Source organism: Ictidomys tridecemlineatus, chromosome 14 (genome assembly GCF_052094955.1).
Source record: "Ictidomys tridecemlineatus isolate mIctTri1 chromosome 14, mIctTri1.hap1, whole genome shotgun sequence".
Lineage (NCBI taxonomy): Eukaryota > Metazoa > Chordata > Mammalia > Rodentia > Sciuridae > Ictidomys > Ictidomys tridecemlineatus.
The window spans coordinates 67,151,799-67,172,931 of record NC_135490.1 but is presented as its reverse complement, the minus strand read 5'-3'; the positions used below and the strand labels follow the sequence as shown (position 1 = coordinate 67,172,931).

General features: G+C 40.5%; 1 protein-coding gene across 2 annotated transcripts in view; it reads right to left on the bottom strand.

Moving 5' to 3' along the window:
* Positions 1-13,876, bottom strand: part of Chrnb3 (cholinergic receptor nicotinic beta 3 subunit) — a 45,086-nt gene extending 31,210 nt beyond the window's left edge. The window contains exon 1 of one of the 2 annotated variants that reach the window (XM_078031285.1): positions 13,856-13,876. Coding sequence is in view for 1 of the 2 variants with exons in the window: in XM_005340300.5 (XP_005340357.1) it covers positions 7,221-7,275 (55 nt within the window). In the remaining variant the exon portion in view is untranslated. Of the gene's footprint in view, positions 1-7,220; positions 7,623-13,855 lie in introns of those variants that run through there. The other variant, XM_005340300.5, reaches the window with a different exon arrangement.
* Positions 13,877-21,133: the final 7,257 nt, after the last annotated feature.

Genomic DNA, 21,133 nt, shown 5'->3' with positions numbered 1-21,133 from the left:
ATCTTCTCCCACTCCCCCTCACCCCTGCTCCCTAGTCCCCCAGGCCTATGTCCTCTTTTCAGAACAAGCCTGGATGCCTGGGCTCTGGGAAGGCTCTTCCCTAGAGAGCCTCGTGGTCCTTCTTTCACTTTGTCTAGTCTTTGCTCAAATCATCTCCTTAGAGAGGCCCTTCCAGGTTATGCTGTCCAATAATCCCTCTCCATTTTCTCCACTGATGGCATTTTATCTTCCATTAGAGCACATAATTCTGTTGCTCGTTTACTTGGATTTTTCTCTGTCACAATGCATAATATCAGCTGCAGAATGTTAGGGACTTCTTTTCCACACCACTCTTTTCCCAGCTCCTAGAACAATTACTGGGCACATAGTAGTTGCTGAGAAAATTGTTATTGAGTGAACAAATACTTGAACAATGCAGTTAGCTTCTTGGCTTCAGTTTTGCTGGGTGGTATTTGGGGAGTCAGGGCTAGAATTGAATTGCTCAGGAGAAGAGAGAAGCAGAGAGGACACAGCTGTCTTCCTTATCTGAGCTTTACCCTGCAGCAGGGAGCCCACTTGCTTGAAGGTAGAGAATATCTTTTGAAAAACACTCATCTTAGTCTTTTTGTATTGCTATAACAGACTTCCAGAGACTGGGTCATTTATAATGGACAGAAATTTATAGGTTAATGGTTCTGAAAGCTGGAAAGCCGAAGATCAAAGGGCTACCATATGGCAAGATTCTTCAGGCTGCATCATCCAAGATGGAAAGATAATGAGAGAGAAAGAGAGGGAACAAGAAGGGACCAAACTTGTTCTTTTGTAAGGAATTTACTCCCTTGATAATGGCATTAATAGTGCCCCATAACCCAAATGCCCCCCATTAGCCTCCGTCTCCTAACTCACTGCCACCTTGGGAATTAATTTTCCAACACATGAACTTCAGGGGACACTCTAGTTCTCTGCCCAGCAGCCATCTCCCTTTTCCCTTGGTAACAGATGCTGAATTTAATCAGAGTTGCACGGTGCCACTTAAAATGTTCATCTCCCAGCATCCCTTACAGGTAGGAATGGCCCATGAATCACATGTGGCCAATGAAGACACAAATGGAAGCCATTAGGTGGGGTTTACAGGGAAGATTGTTAAAGAGGATGGACTCAACTTGATGTGCCCCTCTTTCTTCCTCTCAGGAAATGAGACATGATGCCTAGAGAGTTGATACCCAAGTATATTACAAGCTTAACTAAAGCTACACGTGCAGGATGGCAGGTTAGAAAGTCAGACAGAAGCTTCATCTCTGATAGTCTAGGATTTCTTATCTCCCTATTTCTTGGTATGTGAGAAGAACAATTCCCTATTTGGTAAGTGTGCTGTGCATCTGAGTGCTGCCCTGCCTCAGGCCCCACTTGAGTGGTTCCTGGGGTCCCTAAATACTAGATTTCCTTGGGAGTCCCTGCATCCCAGTTTAGCCCAATTAGTACAATTTTCTAAGGACATCCTCTTATAATGGATGGAGACACTCCAGAGATGCTGAGAACTATTAAATAATCATATACCACAGGTTTCTCAGTTAAGACAACCCTAAGCCCTGAATTTGGGGGATTGGAGATGAGCAAGGGCCCAATTTCCCTTCTTGGCAGGAAAATTGCACAGTCATGGAGTTGCATGTTGGGAGGGAAAATCTAAAATCATGATCTTGACATCCCCCATATTTGCCATCCCACAGCTATACCCTCGATGAAAACTTTTGAGTCCTGCTTTTTTTTTTTTTTTTAACCAGCATCTGAAGGAAAAAGAGTGGTTCTGCTCTTCTCCATGTCAGATGGTGAGGCTTCCCTCTGAAGCACATAAACCTGTACTGACTGTTAGTGACTAAATATTTGTGTCCCCCCAAAAATCATATGCTGAAGTCCCTGATGTGTATGTTAGTTGGAGAAAGGACCTCTAAGGAGGTACAGAGGAAAGGCCATGTGAGACCTAGCAAGAAGTCAGCTATCAAACCAAAAAAAGGTCTTCACCAGAAACTGAACTTGCTGGCACCTTGGCCATGAACTCCCAACTTCCAGAACTGTGAAAAATAAATGCCTACTATTTAGATAGCTAGTTAATGGTATTCTTTTATGGAAGCCTACGCTGATGTGCTAGTCATATTTTCATTACTGTAACCAAAATACCTGACAAGAGCAACTTCAAGGAGGGAAAGTTTAATCAGGTTCATGGTTTCTAAGGTTCAGTCCATGGTGGGTCAACTCCATTCCCCTGAGCCTAAGGTGAGGCAGAACATCACAGCTGAAGGGTGCAGTGGAGGAAAGCAGCTGCCTCATTGTGGCCAGAATGTAGAGATGGAGAGGAGGGGAAGGGCTATAGGGAAAACGAACCCTCCCAGGGTATGCCCCAGAGATTTACCTCTTCCAGCCATGCCCTATCTGCCCACAGTTACCACCTGGAACACTCAAACTAGGATGGACTAACAAGGTTAGAGCTCTCAAAATCTAATCATTTCACCTTCGAACATTCCTGAATTAACACAAGAGCTTTGGGAGGAACACTTCCTATCCAAATATACCAAATCCGTTAATAGCTAAGAAATATCTATTCTGACCCAAACAACAGATCACCCCCACACACTGTCAAAGTTTTTAATGCTTTCTCCCTAGTATCTTCAAAATTTCTGAACCTTTTCAAAATAGCTGCAGTAGATATAGAAGGTAGGCCTAGACGTGTTTATGTTTATCTTTCTTGTAAAATAGAATATTATGAGAAAGGGCAAGGGCTTCTCACAGTTGATTCTGAAACCAGGGCCTCAACAAATATTTGATGATGTTTCAGGAACAAACAACAAATCAACTAAGGTCAGAAAGGATGTGTTCTGTGACATGGCGGGAGGAGGGAGTGATCCTGGTTCACTACTCCAGGGAACGTAAAATCACAGATGTGCTCAGGATTTCCAGGAAAATTATTGTTTTAAGGATTAAATGGATTCTTGACAAGTTGTGTGGATGAAATTTTCGCAAATTGACTTATCTTTTAAATTAATTGGGTAAGACCCATGTTCTAAAATGTATCTCAGTGATCTACTGATGAACCCCAAACTGATCTTAGAACAGGAGTGGCCCCTCCCAGGGATGAATCCATTTGGGAAGATTGGATTTCACAATTTCAGCGACAGTGAAGAGTGAGAAAAAGAAAAATGATAAAGAAGTGAAGACAAACTGGAAAGGACTTCTAAGATCATCCAAGTCCCTCATTTTATAAGTGTAGATATGGTGGTACTCAGAGGGAAAGTGACTTACCTAAGGTCACCCCACTAGTGATGGCAGGTGTGGTCTTCTGTCTACAAGGTCTATAATATTTCTACCTGCCCATGATTTTTTTGAACGTTGAGGGGAACAACTGGCTGTTACCTCCACTATGGTCTCATTACCACATAAAAATTATCTCAAGAAATTTTTTCAAGATTATTCCATGTTTAATTCTAGGAACATGTATTGCCAATTTTTTGTTTTGTCATCAACATTTTATTTTCCAAAATGTTTTACTGTTTGCTATAGTTTGGATTCTTAGTTTCCCCCCAAAGGCTCATATGTTAATGGTTTGGTTCTCAAGGTGGTATTATTGGGAAGTGGAGAACCTTTAAGACATGGAAGGTTCTAGGTCACTGGGGCCATGCCCTTGAAGTGGTGTGAGATTCTGTTCCCTTACTTTTCCCTTTTGTTCACTGGTTCATAATGTAAGGGGCTTTCCCCCATCACATTCCTGCTGTCATGTGCTGTCCCAACACGGGCCCCAAGTAACAGGGCCACTCTCTCATGGAGTAGAATCTCCCGAATTTGAGCCAAAATAAACATTTTATCTTTACAAGTTGATTATTTCAGGCATTTTGTAATAATGGCAGGAAACCAATCAACCCACTATTGTTTAAAGCCAGCTACCAGGAAGAGTGCTATTCTAAAACCAACTCACAAATAACATTTGTTTGGTCTTTAGGAAGACACAGCGTTGGTTGATGGTTTTTTGTAATCCTACTCAAATCTCCTTGTGCTGTGGCTGATATCTGACACAGAGCACTTTTCCTGGGGGCCTCTTTGTTGGGGACACCACACTGTGATCCCTTTCCTTGGAGGAGGACATACAGTGCTTACAAGGAGGGAGTGTTTTTGCTTCAAATTAAACCATGGTCTCCCCACATTTCCTTGCTTTGAGTCCTGTTCTTCACCCCTTCACGCCCTCCTCCCTAATACACACTTGGTCCAATGCAGCACCTGTAGATGCTGTTTGCTCCATAATAGAGCTTTTCACCATCTCTTTTGGTAAAGAAGAACTCTGTTGCCCTTATCAATCCCTGTTCTTCGCTTCTCCTTCCTCTCCTCCCTGCTTAATCTTTACCTCATTTTTCTTGGCCAAAATATTTCCTTTGAGACCAGACAGGCGACTCATGGGCAGAGGGCAAGAAGAAGGAGGACCAGAGGGGGACAGAGATGGAAAGCACTTTGCCTAATGCTATTTATTCCCTCCACATGGAATGCAGGCTGGGAAAGGGCTTCAGGAGAGCACACTGCTCTTGGCTCTGAATGCTGAGTTCCTTGCCAAGCTCGTCACTTGTTACATCAAGAATCTGACAAATATTTATTTAACATTGAGAGGCACTAGACCCAGAGTTAGAGACACGAGTTCTGGTCCTGATTCCAAGCTATGTAATCTTAAGCAAAGCATTGATCTCTCTCCATAAAAATGGGGAGTGGATGATTGCCAGCAGTTCATTTGTCCTGTACTTTCAGGATCTTTGTGTCCATGCAACAGCCAGAGTGTGGTCCATTAATGCCTGGATTTTTGCTGCTTTGAAGATACAAAAGAGAGCCATGGTTTAAGATATGCCATTCATTGGGGAATAGCCCTTCACTATGGCTGCTGTTTATCAGAACAGAAAGAGCATCCAGGGGGGTAACTAAAGCTATGGAGGGATTAGAGGGAACTCGCTCTCTAAAGCCTAGTGAGTAGGATCATGAGGGATTGGGGTGAGCCGATCAATGCCAGCTTGAGACAAAGAACTTCTCCTTTGGAACCTAAGGCTTGAGCTTCTGGTCTTTTTATTCCTGGTGAACTTTCCTTTTTTCATGCGCTCAGTGTCCTCTACCCTCTTATCACCCCCAAATCAACATCCACTGTCGGCCAAATTCTGACCAACTCACCCACACCAAAGCATAAATAACTGAAAAGAAACTAGGTGGAACTTCCCATGATGGTGGTTTCATTGAAATTAACATCATTGTTTCTCTTCAGTCAGAGAAGAAAAGAAATAACTGAAGAATTTCAAACCCCAGCAAGTGTGATTGACGGAGAGACACATAATTTTTGTTTTGACATACATCTTGATATATCTTGGTTTTGCCTTCCATAATTACCTTCTTTAAAAAAAAAAAAAAGCATACCATCAATCAGGCAGGCTCTTGTGCCAATACATGGAGTGAGCCCTCAGGGTGAAATCAAAGAGTAAATATTTGGTGGGTTCTTTTTATTTAGTGGATTCTTGCTGGCATGAGAACTTATTAGAATGACTTTCTTTTATTCTTTCTTATATTCCTGCATCCTGGAACTATCGTAGGATATAGTAGATGCCCAATGAATGTTTATTGGATGAATAAACAGACATCAGCAAGTCATAAGAATGGTGAGAGGATGAATAAATATAGTTCCTGCCTTCTGGAAACAGACACACAAAATATGAATCAGCAACATAAGAGATGTCACTCTTTTTTTTACCAAAGCTAGAAATATGAAAAGTTAAGGATTTTCCCCTACAACTTGAAAAAAGTAGTTTTGTGTGATTAAAATAGTGTCTTTACAATGAGTGGTAAGGTTAAAGTATTTTAAGAGAAATGATACACATCTAAAATTATAAATAGACTCCAGAGGATCTAGAAATAGTCACAAATGTGAGATCTGCTTGCAGGGTGTTAGGTTTATTACAGATCTATGAGAGACTGGTACAGGTCAGGTTTCATTCCCAAACTCTTAAAACCTTCTCCATGGAGAACAAGGTTTCCCTCCAATTCCAAATTTTTATGGAATTCTTATTGTGCATAGAAGATGAAATAGAGTTGATCCTAGAGAGTTTATGCTAATAACCCTTGCTAACCAGTGAGATGATTTCTCCAGGAAAAGCAAGGTCAGAATCAATTTCCCCCCCCCCCAGTAAATGAACGCTCTGATAAATTAAGGCAAAAAAACACCAGACTCTTGTACCTTCATTATTCGCAAAAACAGAAGTTGATTGATATCTTTAGTATTGGCAGGTTAAGACTTCTTGAAGATAAGATAATGTCCAGGTATGCTTCATAGCCCTATAACTTTTAAGTCTAGGATTTATTTCTGAACTTGGGCAAGTTTATCCTACTACCTCCAGTTCTCCATGCGAACATTGCAATAACGAAATGTGGTGAAACTAGTGCTGAGAAATAAATACAGATTGCTAATGGAACACCACTTTTCTCACCCTCGGCTTCTTGGCTTTAGATGGTTTTTTGATTTCTGTGAGAACAGTTTTCTATTCTCAAGTTTACATAAAATGACCACTGTCTCCTGTGCTTTTCAGTCTTTCCTTTTCTCCTACATTTCTCTCTTTATTCTCTCTTTTCTCTTTTGGCCTTTCTCTCTTATCTTTTATTTGTCCTCTTTCCTTATCAAAAATTCCTCTATTTTCAGGTGAATAACAGTCATGGTAATACACACATATTGAGAGACATTTGATATATTTTTTTGTTCAATTGTGACATACAAATAAACCAAATCTTCCCATGTACACAAAGGTATTAAAATATTTATATACATCTACAGGACCTACTGGACAAAATTAAATATCGACACACAGACCTAGTAATTCCTAATTACAAAAATGTTGATATAAAAAATTTCTATGGCAAGTATTTTAACAATCCTCTGAGTAGTCATCTGCATTCAGTAATATTTGCCCTGCTTTTAATACTTCCTACCATGCTCACAATGATTCAAAAGGAGTAATATACAATAAATAGCCAGAACATAAACCTTATGGAATTTATAGATGTGACTTCTTTAACGATATTCAGATTACACAGAATTATCCATTCAAGCCACATTCTAAAGATTATCCTAGAGGCGTGTGTGCCCGTTTGCAATTTCAACACGAGCAACACTGTAGTTTTGCTTTCTTTGCTTAAATAATTCTACAATCACAGTTTAATTTAGTGTAACTGGAGCTTACCTGAGAGAGTGATGCTGAGGATGAAAGGTACAGGCAGAAAATCTGTTAGCATCATGATGTCTGTTTGGGAAAGATAATTTCTTCCTTCTTAAACACAGAGCATTTCCATTGCAAAAGGAGGTTTTGTAAAGAAAACACAGTGGTTCAAAGTCAAGATAGAACCCAAGGGGATAGTAACCACCTGCAGTGAGATTAAAATAGTCTCCAACCATATCGCTTTAGCGTGATGTTTCCTAAAGTGCATTTCATTGATTTCCAGTGAGCTGTCAGGTCCTGTAAGTCTAAAACATATCTCTGGGTCCTAACTCCTGACTTATTAATTTATTCTCTTGCAGAAAGATGCAGAGTTATAGAAAAAGCACCAAGCTAGGCAACTCTGGGATGCTCCATGATTTTCTTTTTTATGGCTGGAAGATCTGTGTAAAAGGAAAAAAAATCTGCATTTTATAACCTCCAAAAGGCAACTTTATAACATGCAAGTTAGTGAGAAGTTTCCTATACTTATTATTCCTCTAGTGTCATTTCATTTTGGACTTGGAGCTTACAGATAATGGATATATCTGGAAGCCTCCCTTGTCTAATGTATTTTAACATTAGAACATTCTTGGTGTTTCCCCTCAACCCACCAGACCATCTCATCCTAGCTACAGAAGAAACTATGGTAGGAATTTGGACTTGTGTTCATTTATGAGGCTGATAATGCCATCCTTTCTTTGTTTCACCTTCTTCACAGTTGATCAGATGTCATCTCGTTCAGTACTGTACACCCCTAGAGGGCCCTTAATAAATGCAAATCTAATGAATGGACAAGTGTAAAGTTAGGGCTACAAAGACAAGACAGCCAGGTGACAGCAAAGAGTTACCCAAATGGGGACAGACTCCCAGGGCAACATTCTTCAGGGCACACATGAATTCAATTTAGAGAGGCTGATTTAGTCCAATTATAAAATTTCTCTGTGATGTCTCATTAAACCTCCATTATGTATGTTAGTCAGCTTTCTGTCACTAAAACAAATAGCTGAGATAATGAACTTATAAAGAAAAAAGGTTATTTGGACTCATGGTTTTGGAGTCCCTAGTTGCTGATCAGTTAGTCCCATGGCTTTGGGCCTGTGTTGAGGCAACACATCATGGTGGGAGGGTGCAGCCGTGCCGTGTGTCATTGCCAGCTTCCAGACATCCAGAAGGTGCTCTGCAGGGAACCATATGATGAAAAAAGCCCTGCCTTGGAGCTGGGAGACTTGAGCTCTTGAGTCTCCCAGCTTTCCTTAGGTTCTACCTGTCCATACTCCTGTCTCAGAGAGCCCTCTGACCCCAGGGCCAGGGCTCAAAAGAAAGAAAAAGAAGAAGGAGTCCCACTATCTCTTTCAAACGCATGCTCCCAACACCTGCCACTAAACCCCACCTCTCAAAGTTCCTACCACCTCCAAGAGCGCTTCCTTGCTGAGCAAACCTTTAACACGTGGACCTTTGGGAGGCATTAAAGATCCAAATAGAGCAGTGTACCATTGCCAACTTTGGGGCATCCAGATGGTGCATCATAGAATTATCATGTAGTGAACAGAATTCTGGCCTAAGAACCAGGAGACCTGAATCTACTGTCCTTCTTCTGACCCCACCACTTTGTACGCCAGCCCCTCCCGCTCCAAACTCTCCCCTGCCTGCCCTTCCCCCTAGACCATGAGGTCCTAATGCAGGCCTGAGTTCTTTCCTCCTGATGTCTCCACTGTGTCTCCAGTGCCTGTCATATGCAAGCGTTTCAGTATATCCTTGGACAAGGGGAAAGAGGAAAGAATTACGCATTGATTTTTCCTATTCATCAGAATTTTGTCGCAGTTCTTTTATGAATTTATAATTGACTAGGAATATATTAGCCATCCCTCATCCAGGTGTGCAGGAAGCATCACCTTTCTTTTTTGATAAGTCAAATAAAAGGAACTTGCCCTTCTCCTGAGGCAAGAAATCCAATCTCCGTCATCAACAGGCTTCCATCACTTCCCCTGGGAAGGCAAAGGAATCTGAAAGGCTTTCACGGTCTCTGTATCTCCACAGTGGCCAGGCAACAGGATCTTTTGAAATCAGCAGTTCTGCTACCCTTTGCCCAGTCTGAGGCCCAGCATTCTGCCAAGACCGGAAGCCTTGGTGGTGATCAGCTCCTTCCTCTCTGAGCTTCCTGAACACTACTGCAGTTTCCCAGGGTGTGCCAGTGGGGGAATGGTCCTGTGCTGCAAGTGTTAGAGGGTTAGAGCCTTCCAAGAAACTGTGGCAGTACAAAGTTCCTCCTTCACACTCCAGTCCTTGTGACCAAGTCAGAAATATTTCAGACACGTCACTCTGAATAACAGGCATGAGTATATTGAAGTGATAGGAAAAGGGGACACGACTAAGGGAGAGAGTGTTCTCTCAGAGAGGAGAGGGACAGCGTGCCTCTTCTGCACTCCAGTTTTACTGAGAATTTCAGAGAAGTTTCCAGAGAGTCCTGCCCAGGTCCACCTCTTGACTCTTGACTCATAGCAAGATGACGTCAGACTTTCAAGTCCCCACAGCCATGACAACTCTAGGTCACTTTGACCCATGCTGGCCGGTTCTAATTGGACTCTTAACCAGACATTGTTAAATAGTTTATGGTTACAAGGAATTATCCTTATCTCCTAGAGTTTCAGAATCTGGTCTGTGAGAAGGGTCACAAAGGTCTACCCCTTCTGGGTAACTTCGGTTCCTCTTATTGACTTCTTCCCCTGCGCTATTCACAATCTGACAACCTTTCAATAATCACTGTTCTTATTGTTTGTGGAGTTTGGAACATTATGGTTTTTAAACAAGTGTCAAATTCTTTTTTTGAAAGCAAACCATGAAAGCCCAGGGCTCCTGGAGAAAGGTTTTGCTCTTTCCCTGAGTTTGGCATTACAAAAGACTTGGGGGAAAAAAAAAAAAAAAAAAAAAAGACTATGAGGTATAGGACTTGGGTGCCCCCTGGTGGACTATAGATCACACTGCAGATTCACATACACTCCTTTTTTTGAGGGGAGGCATATTAATTACACAGAATATCCCGTTCCATGCTGCATAGTCATACTTGCATATAACAGAATTTGACCAATTTTAAAAGTATGTCTGATTCACATATTATTTGTTCCTTAATTTTAATTTTTGATTTTTGAGACAGGGTCTTGCTAAGTGGCTCAGCTTCCTGAGAGCCTGGGATTAAAAGACGATGATACCATGTCCAGCTTGTTCCTTAACTTTTAAATAACAAATATAATAACCTACCTAAATTTAAAAAAAATACTACTGAAAGGAAAGTGAGAAAACAAGAGACGGGCAAGTGAGAAATGAAGGACAGAGACCAGGTAGAGATCCAAACAAATAAAGACCATCTCTCTATAGAGTGGAGAGAGGCACCGAGATGTTCGGGTGCTCAGCTTTTGTCTGGTAGGGGTTTGGAATTGTAGCTGTGGTGCTAGGGGATAGGCTAGGGGGTGCTTATGTCTGAGCTAGGCAGGTGGGGAATAGCATGGGATTGGTTTAGATCAATGACACCATGGGGCTTTCCCGAGTCAAGGGGTCATGTCCTTCTGGGATTGGCTTAGGTTATGGTACCATGGGGTAGGTCTCTAATGGGAGTGGGGGTAGTTTGGGGAAGAGGAAGTACCGGAAAGCCAAATTTATCTGATAAAATGGCAGTTAACATTCAAGATGGTGCTCAGATGTTAAATCAAGACCCCCATAACCACCAACAGGCAATGGATTGTCTGTCGAAGGAGTCAAAGGGCTCTCCCCTTACCCTCCTCCACACAACTCTTAAGCCTGTGGGAACCTAGAGGAGCTGCGGCTCTGAGGCCTGGAGAAATCATGAAGGTGGATGAGTTGATGCCCAGCAAGTCATAGAACTGAAGCACCCAGCCAAGGCCCCAGGAACCTGGGGGGGTACCATGGGAAGAAGGGTACAAACAGGAAACAGTCTCTATAATGGACAGCAGTGTTTTCCACGCCTACCTCTGCTGCCCACTTATCTGGGGAGCTTTGAGAAATAAACTTTCCTGGATCTGTTCCCAGGAATTCTGATTTAGTGGGTCTGGAATAGGGCCCATGTGCTTGTGAAGAGAAGCCAGGTTACAGACCACTGACCGCTAACTGACATCTGCCTCCAAGTTAAACCACAGGAGAAAACAGTGGTTGACAGCCCAGCCAAACCACATCAAACCACCACAAAGAAGGAAGGGGCCATGCGGGTGCCCTTTGGCCACAAGGACCTAGGCTGCAGAAGGCCCTCCAGCTACAGTCGTAGGAAGACTTCAGAGCCCTCAGGACGATGGGGCGATGGAGCGTGGCCACCCAAGGTAGAGGGGGTTTCTCATTGTTTTGCCTTTCACTCTGAACCTGTGTTCTTTCCATTTCTTTTCTGAGGCTTTTTGCTACATCCTGCTTGAGGAGCACAAGTGTCCTTTGCTCCTGTCGTCATCATCCTCAGTACTTTTCCTGGTCAGGTAGGGGCAGGTTTGTCAGGCCTGAAGTTTGGTGTTTTCAACAAAATAAACCAGGGGATTAAAGAAGCTCTGTCTGAACCCTTCTGATGGTGGTGCTGGCCAAATAGGCTGCTGCAGAGGGTGGCCTCCTGGCCCCAGATAGGCTTCCCTGGGTGTCCAAGACTAAAGTGAGAAAGTGATGGGGTCAAACCATAAGGCCAAATCTGGAAATGGAAGCAAAGGGGAGCCATGAGCAAGAAATGGGGGCTGAACCTAAGAAACCAGCTTGGAGATTAGGAGAATTTAGAAGAGGTGGTAGGGAGGCGGGTCAGGAGGGAGCAAGGGAAAATGTCCTGGACTTCAACATTGAGGACACACAGCTGGAAGCCCAAAGGTCATTTTGTTGATGGCTGGACTCGTGATGTGTGGGTGAGTTGCCCTGATTAATAGGACTGGACAGGGGGTGGCAGGTAAATAATTAGTAATTATTATCTATGAAAGGATTAGATGTTATGGAAAGAACACTGTCCCAAGAGTCAGAAGCCCAGACTTTGATCCCGTGATAGTTGTATGACCTTAGACAAATAACTTTTGGTGATATCAGATTTCTCATTAATCCAGCAGAGTAGCTGGATTAGATTGGTTGTTCTCGATCCCAGCTGCTCATTAGAATCCCTTGGGGAGCTTTTAAAAACTGTTGATGTCTGAGTCTTGTGGACTTAATTGGTGCTGTGTGAGGCCCAGAAATTGGATTATTTTAGAAGTTCCTCTAGGAATCCTAATCTGCAACCACAGTGGTGAACCACAGTACAGATAAGCTCTATTTGGGTTTGAAAATTCTGCAAGCCTGTGTTATAACAGGATGACCAACTATTTTTGCCTAGGACAGTCCCAATTTTCAAACAGAAAATCCTCTTCCCAGGAAATCACTCAGTCTCCAATCACATTCTATGTATCATTTCCCTGATAACATTTGTACTAAAAGCAAGAAGAGTTATGCTCAGAATTCTCCATGTGGGGATTTGTTTATGTGTGTGGGTTTTCTGCATGACTTCACTAGTCCTGTTGGGAAGCAAATCTATAACTCCACCATTTACCTGCTATTTATTTGCCAGTCTTTCAAGTATACACTTAATTAAAACCTACCTTGCATTGGATTTCTAAAGATTATATAACAACTCTAGCCTATTTGTTTCCTGTTCTCCAACTTGATGCTTTGCCTTTTTTTTCTGACTTGAGGGTAAAATAAGAAAAACTATCAGGAGAACATTTAAAAAACACATTCACTTATTTAACACGTATCTATTCAATCTCTACCTATTGATTCCTCTCATTGCCCACCTTGCCAGAAATTCCAGTACCATGCCATATTCTGTCTTCAATAATTATACTGAATCTTTCTTTTTTTTTTAAAGAGAGAGAGAGAGAGAATTTTTTAATATTTATTTTTTAGCTCTTGGCAGACACAACATCTTTGTTTGTATGTGGTGCTGAGGATGGAACCCGGGCCGCACGCATGCCAGGCGAGCGCTCTACCGCTTGAGCCACATCCCCAGCCCCAAATGTACTGAATCTTAAAACATATTTCTGCCTATTGTCCTACTTCTATTACCCTAGGACAATGATTTTCTGATTTGAGAGGCATCAGAATCACCTGGTGAGCTTGTATGTTAGTCTGCTTTATGGTACTATGATAAAATATTAGAGATAATCAACTTAAAAGGAGGAAAGATTTATTTCAGCTTACAATTTTGGAGATTGCAGTCCATGACTGTCTGGCCCCATAGGTTTGGGCCAGTGGTAAGCCAGACCATCATAATAGGAGTGCAGAGCAAAACTACTTACATCATGAGCCAGGGAGCAAAGAGAGAAGAAGAAATCAAAAGAGAAAGAGTCTGGGATTCCATAATATCACTACAGGGCAAACCCCCAGGTCCCCAACCACCTAAGCACCTCTCACTAGGCTCCACCTCCTTAAAGTTCCACATCCAATGATACTATCTGGGGGCGGCAGTCAAGCCTTTAACACCTGAGCCTTTGGGGAACATTCAACATCTAAACTACAGCAGTTTGTTAAAACTGTAATTCCTGGGCTCAGAATTTCTGATTCAGGAAGCCTGGGATGAAATCAATAGTTCAATCTGCAATAAGGTCCCAGGTGTTACTCACTGCATTCCAGGGTGACGCATGGGAATCTGGCAGGGTGAGACACTGGACTCCAGGAAAGGAACCTGTCCTGTGGCCTATGGGGTTTTTCTTTAAAAACCTGTAGCAAAATAAACACAAACATTAAATCCACACCCCCAATCCTGTTTACATGTGCAGTTCAGTGGTATTAAGTATATTTACACTGTTGCTCAACTTTCTCCAACATCTACCTCCAGAACTCTTTTTACATCTTGCAAAACTGAAACTCTGTACCCATTAAACAATAATTTCCTATTTCTCCTTCCCTAGACCTGGTAAACCCTTTCTACTTTCCATGATTGGAGTACTCTGGGTACGTCCTGTGAGTGTAATCATACACAGCTTTTGTTTTTGTGACTGTCTTATTTCATTTAGCACACTGTTCTCAGGTTTATCCATGTTTAGAATGTGTCTGGAGAATTTCCTTCTTTTTTAAGGTTAAACAGGAGGCCTGGGATGGGATCAATAGTTCAATCTGCAATAAGGTTTAAGGAGAGACCACATTTTGTTGATTCATTCACCCATCAACAAACACTTGGATATTGTGAGTAATGTTGCTATAAACACGAGTGTATAAATATCTCTTTGAGTCCCAGCTTTTGATTATTTTCTATACCCAGAAATGGAATTGCTGGCCCTCATCATATGATATTTCTATTTTCAATTTTTTTAAGGGAACGCTAGACTGTTTGCCACAGAGACTTCCCATTTTACATTTCCAACAGCAGTGCACAAAGGTCCCAGTTTTTCCATGTCCTCACCAACACTTGTTATTTCCTGGATCTAAAAAATCATTTTAAAATTGTAGCCATCCTGGACTATGGGATTTTTGAGCTAAATGATTAAGGAAATATGTGCAGATTCAGTTTTTAAAACTCCTTATTAAGAACTTAATGAGGGACAAGAGAGAAATGCACTTTGAAATGGAAATCTCCTGACTTGAGCTGTGAAGGGATTTCTTTCATCTACCCTTTGTGTCTTCATTGTCCTACCTTGAATTTTCCTTTTGTCCAGTTCCCATATCCGTACATTCCTCATTTACTAACTCAGTACTCCATCTTAGAGAACAATCATCTTACCCAGAGCTTTTTTTTTTTTTTTCTTAAAACAACTGAAATCTGAGCTAAGAACCAAAATACACTAAATTCACCATCAGGTTTTAAACAATGGAAGTGTGGGTAAGTTTTTGGATGCTTCTTAAATCATACTCATTTTCCCCAGAATGTTACAGAAAATGGACTTTGGTTGAAGGAGCAATAAAGCATAATAATAGGGGAATTCAAAATGTTCCCTTTTTTCCCTCTGCAACTGCTGAGAACTCTCTGAATACTTTCTTATCTGAGTAGCCATTGTTAGAATGTGGTTCTGACACAAAAGATTTTTATTTGTTTCTGTATTGGTTTGTTTGCCAAAGCATAAACCCTGTAATGTTCCTATGCTTGATGCTATGGTTTGGATACGAAGTGTCCCCAAAACCTCCTGCATTAATGTGGAAGTATTCAGAGGTGAAATAATTGGATTGTGAGAGCTGAAACCTAACCAGTCCATCTTGGTTTGATAGATTAACTGGATGGTAACTGTGTGCAGGTGGGGCCTGGCTGGCGGAGTTGGGTCACTGGGGCTGCCCTAGGAAGGTGCATCTTGCCTATGGCCACTTCCCCTTTCTCTCTCTGCATCCTGGTGCCATGAGTAGAGCAGCTTCTCTCCATCACCTTCTTCCTCCATGATGTTCTGCCTCACCTTGGGCTTAGAGCAATGGAGTCGGCAACCATGGACTAAACCTCCAAAACTGTGAACCAAGATAAACTTTTATTCCTTTAAGTTATTCTTTCAGGTATTCTTCCTGAACAGAAAGGGAAGATTTTCTCTCTCCCAACTTTGAAAAACATTCAAAAATAATTTTGGCTGCTATTGACTGTGGCCAAGGGTTAGGAATTTTGATAAACCCAATCTGGGTCCTGTGCCCACCTTTGTAGCTAAGGAACTAGGCAGGGTCCTTTATGAGAAAGGGAAAGAATCTGGCATCATACAAAATGAACAGTCAACACACAGTCCTTCTGTCATGAAGCAGCTGTGGAGAGCGTGCCGTTATGGATCAAGGACACGTGTAGTAGATACACAGTAAGGAGCATTTCCTTGCCTGTGTGTACCTGCTCATTGCTGCTTTAGTTCCCACTATGGTTCTTTGGCAACTCATGAATTTGGAAACATTAGGTAGTCTTTGAAATCCAAGAATTGAATTATGGAAAAATTGGGGAAACCCAGGTTCCCTTAATTCTATACTAGAGGGATTTCTAAAGGAGATGCCATAACTCTTAGATTTGGTTCAGAAGGTTTTGTTCAACATACTCCTTGATCTCACCAACTTTGCAATCCCATGTGAGTGCTTTGTGATCTGCCTCCAGGCAGAAAATATTGTCATAAAATTTTCATTTTGTCACCCTCTCTTCCTATACCTGGTGACCTTTATCTCCACCCCACCCGATGGCTATTATGGAGTTCATGTTTTACTGCTCCCTGACCTGTGGCTTATCAACATGGCAGTGTGGGAAGCATATAAAACAGAGAAAAGTGTGAGCTGTGTCCCTAAGCTTTGAGTTGGCCCTCATATCTATCTCATCAGCCTAACCCAGTGCTTCTCAACAGGGAATATTTGTCAATATCTGGAGACATTCTGGTTGCCACAACTGGGACAAGGTGTGCCACGGGCATCCAGTAGGAGACACTAGGGAAGCTACTAAACATCCTAGAGAGCATTACAGAAGCCCCACAGTAAAAAGATTATTTGGTCCAAATATCAATAGTGCTAAGATTGAGAAATCCTGGTTCTAACCCAGCATACGGAAGGAGTTCAATTCTCTGGACAGTTAAAGACAGAGATAGGGTAAAAAAGGAAGAATATCCTAAATGTTTTAAGGAGTGGCAAAGAGAAGGCACCTATGGGCCTTCCTTCCTCAGTCTGTAACCTAAGGACATCAGCAGTATTTCAGTGGAGATACAGTTGTCTTTAAAAACAAACTTTAGAGACCCAGCAACAATTTATCAGAATACTAGGCTGAGCCTCCACCAGCCTAGGAAAAAATAGTTAATTCACACCCCTTCCCTGGGTGGAAGGACCTTGACGTGCCCTGATCTCAGGCCGGGGTGACTGACTCTCAGTCCTTAAGTTGAAATGATTGTCTGATTTTTACATTAAAACTTCAATGACAAAACCAATATCTACATATTCCATGTATTTTAAACTAACTTGACTCTGTTATAATTGCCAATTCCCATGAAAAGCAAATGTGAGAAAGTCATTTCTTATCACTAGAAAATTTCACCATAGGACACAAATTACGAGAACAGGACGTATTTTACCAAGGAAGAACACTGAGAAAATTGAAATAATTATATTTCATCAAAGACACAATAGAATCGGAGGGGAAGATATCAAGGAGGCTTGTTCTAATCATGAAGCACTAAGGAGGAACTTGCCACAAAGAAAGCATGTATTTAGGAATGATTAAACTTTGTTTTATGAAGGACATAAAGTTCCATCCATCCACCCATCCATCCATCCATCCATCCATCCACCCATTTATTCATTCTGATTTTCTACTCTATTTGTTGAAGTCACAGTGTAAAAGTCTCAAAGGATAAAATAATAAATAGGATGGTGATCCTCCATCCTCAGGGAATTTACAATTGCTTATGAAGCCAGCTCTGATCTTGCATGAGAATTTCTATTTTTCTGTATGGGAATTTCAATCTCACTTTATCTTGTTCCTAATCCACTAATTGGACCAGATTTCCCTTACTCACATGATGATTGAGATAAGAGGCTGAGAAATTCCATTCCAATTACACTGTGAGATGTGGATCTGTTTGTGCTCCAGGGGGCACCCAGTGCACAGAATACACTGAGTTCTGTGACTACTGGCCTTGTGCAACAACGTGGATTTTATTGTGCCAGATATTTGGGGGCTAAGGAGTTTTGGAGAATTCTCTTTGACGATTTAGAAAGGAGGTTATCTGAGACTTTTTATCATTATGATTACTCAAGTATAACATACATTGAGGAAAGTTTACAAATCTTAAATATACAAATCAATGAATTTTTGCATAGTCATACACTCATTCAGTGACCACCCAGAGGAAGAGATGGAATATCTCCAACACTGCAGAAGGTTCCCTTATGCCACTTTTAAGACTGTACCCACTCTCATTGTTCTGACTTTATCATCAAAGATTGGTTTTAACATATTGGATTTCATAAAAACAGAACTACACCCCATGAACTTTTTCTCTGTTCTCCTTTTGCCCACCCTTCTGTCTCTGAGTCATCCATATTAATAAATTTTAGTGTAGTCCATTCTTTTTATTGTTGTGTAGCATTCCATTGAAGGAACACATTCCAATTCACTTACCCAATCTCTTGCGGATGGTTATCTGTGTTGTTTGCAATTTGGGGTTTTTATTACTAAAGCTACTACAAACATTCTTGTGCTTGTCTCTTGGTGGATGTGAGTACTTCCTACTTTTGCTATACACCTAGGAGTGAAATATAACAATATCTTTAGATTCTAAAAAATTTGTTTCTAGGTAAGGTATATTATTTTTAATCTATAAATGTGTGTATAGATGTGTAGATAGATAATTTTAAAAGATCCATCTGCATCCCACAGAAAATGGATTTTAAGCAGTGACTGGCTCCAGTTTGGAGAAGGCGTGGTGTTTTGTTCTAAGGTCCTACAATGAACAATACTGACACGTATACTACATGCTAAATAGGCAGGACCATCTGTTCGTGGAGTTTGATATATTTTACTCCTTAAACTTAAAATGGGTTGACATTAATTAATTAGAAGAATATATGCATTTTTATAAGTGAAATTGGCTGTGGAAAATATATGTTTCTTTTTAAAATTACAGTAGCCAGTGGAACAACATGGTTTGAACCAGGGAACATTATGGTCTGAACCTTGAAACACTGCTGATCTAATTATCTTGGAAAAAAAGAAGACAGTGAAGGAGGAACCTATGAGCCTTGATGACTGATTGGATGAAAAGCATGTGGGAGAGTGTAAAATTTCCCGTTTAGACGACAAAGAGAGTGGTTATGCTATTGGGAGAAATAAGAAAATCAAGAGAAAGGAGGAGCAGCATCACAAATTCACTCACACTCCTCTATTAATTCATAAAGAAAATATAATCTTCCTATTTCTCTATAACCAAGATAAATCAAGTGAGGCATCATTTTATGGGTAAGAGGAAAGTTATACTTGAACTTTAAGTTTGCCAAAGATATGTATCTCAGACTCTTAGCTCTCTTGATCAAATGCTTAGAAGTCCCCACTTGTCTGCCTCATTGCCACTTCCCACTCCCAGCCTGGAAGACCTCTTTCTGTAAGAAGCATTTAGGCATTGGGGCTGAAACTGAGTGGATCACCAGGGTCTTGATGACTTCATGGAGGTAAAGTTGATTTTAAAGTTTAAAATAGTATAAATTATAAAAAGAGTGAATCGTTTACTTAGAAAAACATAAAATCAAGAATAGCCAGGAAGGCCCTGATAAATAAAACAATGGAAGTGGGGGAGACAGGAAAATATAAATCTTCTGCAACTAAATAAGCACATAGAGCAGACTAGAAAATCTAGGAAAAGACCCAGGGAGGCAGACATTCTTACACATGACTGGTGGCAATGCAAAATGGTATCATTCATATGGAGAGGAATTTGGCAAAATTGCTTATGGAAACTTAGTGTATCAAGGAAGCATCTCAAATAAGCAGGGGAAGAATATATTTTAACAAGTGGCTTTAGGATTCCAGGATAGACATGTAGAAAAAGATAATGTTGAATCCATTCTTCACATGGTACGCTGGGATAGATTCCAAATGAAACAAAAACTTAAATGTGAAAATTAAGCTCTACAACTACTAGAAGAAAACATATGCATGAATTTCTTTGTGACCTGGGCTCAGAGAAAATGTTTCTAAGACTTAAAATCCAGAAACAATGAGAGAAAATATTGATAAATTTGATTACATCAAAAAGAAAATTTTCATGGCAAAATACCATGAGCAAAGTATTATAAACTGGGAGAAATATTATAGACAAAGGGCTATTATCCCTAACATATGAATAGTTTCCAAACTAAAGAAGAAAAAGGTCAATACACTGATAGAAACTTGGACTAGAGAAATGAATAGACAAGTCACAGAAAATGAAATGGCCCTTCAACACACACACACACACACACACACACATACACACAGAGTCCTTACTGAGATACCATTTCTCAATTAGCAGACTGAAAAAATAAAATTTTTTAAGATCTTAAAAATTCAACCAACATTAAAAAAAATAAAAATAAAAATGTTTGATAACAGATGCTGCGGAGTAATCTGGAAAAGTAGGCATTTTCACACGTTGCTGGAAGCATACAAAATAGTATAATTTCTATGAAGGGGAATTTGGCAATAATATCTAGCAAAGTTATATATGCATTTATAAACTGAGATGTTTTCCCACTTTTAAGTATTTATCCCAAAAACAATGAGGTAAAAATGTGAAAAGATACATGCATACACTTATTCTTATAGTATTAACTAACCAAAGATTGGCAGCCATTCAATTATTTACACATGAGGGTCTGGTTGATAATGGTATCTTCAAAAATGGTAAGATATTCAACTGAAAAAAGAAAGCATCTCTCTCTCTCATTTTCATTCATATATACATATATAAAATGTATGTGTGTGTGCTGGGGATAGAGCCCAGGGCCTGCTGCATACTAGTGCTTTACCACTGAGCCACATCTCCAGCCTAAAGAAAATAGTTCTATATATTACTACTACATAGTTATTATATACACGCTTAGTGTAAAAGGTGATTTAGGCGATACATTTATGTAATTTATGTGATAAAAGGGAGGGTTGTGAATATGCACATACATATAAACACATAGTCTATAAATATGTCCAATTTTGTATTTTTTAAAATGGAAAAAAGTTACAGGGAGACATAAAAGATTTTTTGATGTATCATTGACATAATACATATAGAACCTAGACTTCTCTGACTATGCCTTGTTTGATAGATTTGATTTTAAAGCCAATTAAAATTTTTTATAATTACAAAACAACATTAAACTTAAGAAGAAAAAAAGAAATTCCTAAAAATGGTAAGACATGAAACACATGAACTTAATTGTGTATTGAGTTGGTGGCATAACCCACAGAGATGAGATAGTTCAAGGAACTTTAAATCACAGTA